The sequence below is a fragment of the Acyrthosiphon pisum genome, chromosome A2 (genome assembly GCF_005508785.2).
Source record: "Acyrthosiphon pisum isolate AL4f chromosome A2, pea_aphid_22Mar2018_4r6ur, whole genome shotgun sequence".
Lineage (NCBI taxonomy): Eukaryota > Metazoa > Arthropoda > Insecta > Hemiptera > Aphididae > Acyrthosiphon > Acyrthosiphon pisum.
The window spans coordinates 5,532,226-5,536,917 of record NC_042495.1 but is presented as its reverse complement, the minus strand read 5'-3'; the positions used below and the strand labels follow the sequence as shown (position 1 = coordinate 5,536,917).

At 22.3% G+C, this 4,692-nt stretch overlaps 1 protein-coding gene across 1 annotated transcript; it reads left to right on the top strand.

The window, feature by feature from the left end:
• Positions 1 to 233: 233 nt before the first annotated feature.
• LOC100164386 (dynactin subunit 2) lies at positions 234 to 3,539 on the top strand (the record flags this gene model as incomplete). The annotated part of the gene is given in 6 exon segments (XM_008188481.1): positions 234 to 370; positions 440 to 548; positions 1,162 to 1,310; positions 1,948 to 2,161; positions 2,564 to 2,849; positions 3,018 to 3,539. Coding segments are annotated over 6 exon segments (1,095 nt in total), but the record flags the coding sequence as incomplete, so codon positions are not given.
• Positions 3,540 to 4,692: the final 1,153 nt, after the last annotated feature.

Genomic DNA, 4,692 nt, shown 5'->3' with positions numbered 1-4,692 from the left:
TACACGGACACAAAAAAAAAAATAAAAAAACACACATCATTGTAAAATCAATACATTCATTGTTCCACTCAGAATCTAAAACTTAAGTGTATCAAACAATAAATATGCAATAAAATATCGTCAATATCAAAGAAAAAAATCAACCAAAGACCATCTACAAATTATAAATGCATTCAAATCTAAGTTCAATATTACAAAATGTGTAATTAATATAACATTAATATTCAATATAGGACAATGAAGATATCGAACGCGTCAAATTAGTTCCAACTGAAGCTTACAAACACTTTAAAGACAAAGTTGTCAGCTCAGACAATATAGACTTTTCTGATAAATTGGGCAGGTCGATAAAAACTGGATATAATTCAAAGTAAATATTTACAAGATTTTTTTACCAGTTTATATTTAATTTAACATGATAATTTTTAAATATTTAAAGCCAACTATGGGAACTAGCTGCACAGGGAGAAAAAGAAACTCCATTACAAAAGTATTATAGATTGAAGTTGGAAACTGAAGAATTGGTTCAAGAAATAAGTACTTTACAGGTGAATTTCACATTATAATAATTTGTATAATACCTGATATAACTAAACTTCATGTTAAATACAGTTAGAAAAATGTCCTTAAATTATTTATTAGATTACATTTACTGAAATCACATATTCACATTTTTATTTTTATTACAATAATATTTACCTAATAAACCATAATTGTATTATATACTGTTTTATATAATAGAAAAAATAATGGAAACAAAAGAATTAAATGTAATGGTACAAAAAGTATTATGTGATCTGTATTTATTAAAATATTAAATTTACTATTTTATTCTTATTTTATCTGATTATATATATATACAGAAAAAAATCATTATTTATTATTCAAAATAAAACAATTAAGCTCAAAATATATCTTTTGATAAATAACAAAAATACTAATAAATAGAGAGCCTATCATCTATTACTCTAATGGCCCTCTATTACTAAAAATATTTATACACATAGCCACCAAAATTAAAACAAAACTGTGTTTGTTTTAAAAAAAATTTAGATGGTCCTGTCTATGATAGGAAAATTGATTGGTTACTATTTTAGTATGTTTGAACCAGATATAACTGGAATAACTATTAATTAAATTGATTAATCCTTTTTTTTTTAGGAAAATAAAAATGATCTTGATGAGCAATCATGTACTAACATAGGGTCTCAAGTACAAGATGTTTTACTGAAATTGTCTACATTAAATATAGAGAAGTCTTTTGAACAACAATTAGGAAAATTAGGAACATCTGAAATTGATAATTTACAGTAAGTGTTGTTAAAAATAATATACAAACTAGTTTCTTGTTTTTATTCTTCTAGAATAATAAGGCTATATATGGCTCAAATTCACTACAAAATCAATAATTTTAAGTATAGGATTCTTGTGTTCTACACATTGAAAGCTATAATAACCTGTTTCACCCTATTCTTACAATATTATTAATCAAATGAAAACATTTATTGTTGTTTAACATAAGTTTAGAAAGCATTTAAAATAGAATTAATAAATATATCTTTTTATATTATTATTATGGTGGAGAGTGTAAAAATGGAAGAGTATAAGAAGAACAGAAAGTCAAATAAATTAATCGTAATTAATATAAATTTAATCATCATAGAACTATTTTTAGTATGAAAATATCTTTGGGAAATAATTGAAATTTTTATTGCAAAGTTAATAATATAAGAGTGAAAACAAAATAAAAATACTATAGCTTGGTCTCATATGAAAAAATTTAATGAAACCTTTAGAATGTTTGTTGTTTATCATTTCATTTACATTCTACATTTTAAGAATATATTTTTAATTGTTTTAAAATTATTACAATGTTAACCATAAATACTAACTTTTAATAAACATTTTTTATTCTGATTATTAATTATGTTCAAATATGTGTTTTAGAAAGTATTTAGAAACTGTAACTGAGTTGCTCAATAAACGACCGGATAGCAGTGATAAACCTCAAGTGACATCAGAATGTGTTTCTGAGGCATTAAATTTCCAAGCACTAATAAGACCTAATAGGGCTCAACTTGATCAAGTGTCTCAAATTTCTCGATTGGAAGAACGCTTGCGCAAATTGGAAGCAACAATTGGAACGGGTGCTTTAACACTGGTAATGATATTGTTTTATGTTTTAAAATTTAATCATGCCATATAGTTTATTTTAATTTAAATATTTAAGAAGTAAATCTCTAACATATTTGAAGTTTAATTTTTCTTTTATAAATCATTTTTACAAATCAGTCTTGTAGAAATTATGTTACCTCATGTATTTTTACAATTTTTATTTAAATCAACCATTTCTTTTCAATTAAATTTGTCCATTACAATGTTTCAATTATTAATATATTTTAATCATATACATTCAAATTAACGACTAGCGAGTGTTAATTATATAACAATTGTAAGTTGTTAGGAACTAACGAATATATGGTTGACAGTGATAGATTACACATAATAAATAAACCAATGGTTTCTAATGATGAGTTCTAATTTTAATTTCAAATGTTTGCAGAAACGTTTAGGTGTTAGTGAGAGTGGAGGTTTGATTGAGGCTGTTCGACTATTATTAGGGCAGCTATCTGTTCTTAACTCAACTCAATTGGATGCAGTAGATACTAGAGTCTCCAATTTGCTACCCAAACTTGAACAAACTGCAGCAAAACTAGATTCTCAAGATCCTGAAAAAGATAAAAAAATAAATGAGCTCTATGAAATAATTTTAAAAGCAACTCAAGAGTCACATTTATTACCTGAAGTTCTACAAAGGATGGTAGCATTAGAATCACTGCACCAAAAAGGTACTAATAATATTACAATTGTTTGAATGTTAAAATGGGGCTAAGTATTTGATTAAATAATATTGATGTGGGTTTTAATTTAAATTGACCATTGTTTAACTACTCAACATAATAAGTTAAACCACTCAAAATAAACATATTCATTTCAAAAATCATGTTTTATTTCAGTTGGAAAATTAGTGATGACAATTAGTAACCTGAGTGCCCAGCATACAGAAAATACTCAAAATATTGAAAAAAACGAAGAGTTTCTTAAGACTATAGAATCTCACATTAATCAAAACATGGTTAAAATGAATTCTAATATGAAATCTTTGTGCGAACGAGTAGAAGTTATTGCAGAAAAATTGAAACAATCTGAAGCTTAAATTTAAAACAAAATTAAGTTAAATATTTTAAAAATAAAATGTATAACGCAGTATAAATATTATAAATTTATATAAATAATAATGATCTTTTATATTAATCTATATATACTTTAACATGTACAAATTTGTATGCTTTTTAAAATTGTCAACTTGCTTAATCGTAGAGATCCTAAAATTATTCCTTATGCTACAATAAATAATCTATTTCATAGATGTTATTATTATTGTTTTACATTAATATCTAAGTATACATTTTTTTATTAATTATTAGATATTTAAATAGGTATAACTTTTTATTTATAATTAAATTATTTAAAAATAATGTATCTTTTATATCATATCCTGATTTTTCGTGTTATGTCTTTCATATTTTCATATTTATTAAAAAATTTAAATTTGATCAGTGAAAATCAGTTAAAAATTAAAAGCATAAATTTAATTAGGTATTTAACATGTCTTCAATGACATTTTTCATAAATGTTTATTATAGCTTAGGTATAGATAATTGTATATGTTATGGGCAATGTGAACAACAATTTTTTTTATTAACCAACTAATATTAATTTTTATTTTCATTAAAAATTATAATTTTACTATTACCTATTGGTTAGTTATAATAATTTATAGTATTTTTTTTTTTTTTACCTATTAATAAATTTTTTTTAAAATACCGATTATTAATTTTATTATCATATTAAGAATATTTTAAAACAATTATAATAATAATAATAATAATAATAGTTATATAATATTGATAGAATGAAAAAAAAAAATTCACTGATATTATCATTATGTTATTTTTATAATAAATTGAATTCAATGCAATTTTACAATATAATATTTTATAATAAAACAAAACGATAATATTTGTTAATTTTTTTGTTTTTCCATCAAATTATTCGTAATATTATATTATATTAATACAATTAATAAACATTGTTTAGTTTCATAGTTTATATTTAAAATTGCATTGAATTTAATTTATTATAAAAATAACATAATGATAATATTAGTTAATTTTTTTTTCATTCTATCAATATTATATAACAATTATTATTATTATTATAATTGTTTTAAAATGTTCGTTTGATATATTATTGCAAAAAATATAATAATCATTGTTTTTTAAAAAAATACTATAAATTATTATAACAAGCCAATAGGTAATAGTAAAATTATAATTTATAATGAAAATAAAAAATAATATGTTGGTTAATAAAAAAAATCGTGGTTCACATTGCCTGGGCAGGAACACATTGACCATAACATATACATAAATTGGAAAATACTTTTACATTTTAATTAATAGTTGGGTTCTTAAAAAAATATAAATATCATTTTGGGTACAATAATTATTTTATTAATTAATATGTCATGCACGTGAATTCAGAGTTAACTTTTAATAATTAGTAATTTGCATAATAGTTGAGCGGCAATTTTTCATGAATTATCGATTCACAAAATTATCTTGCACC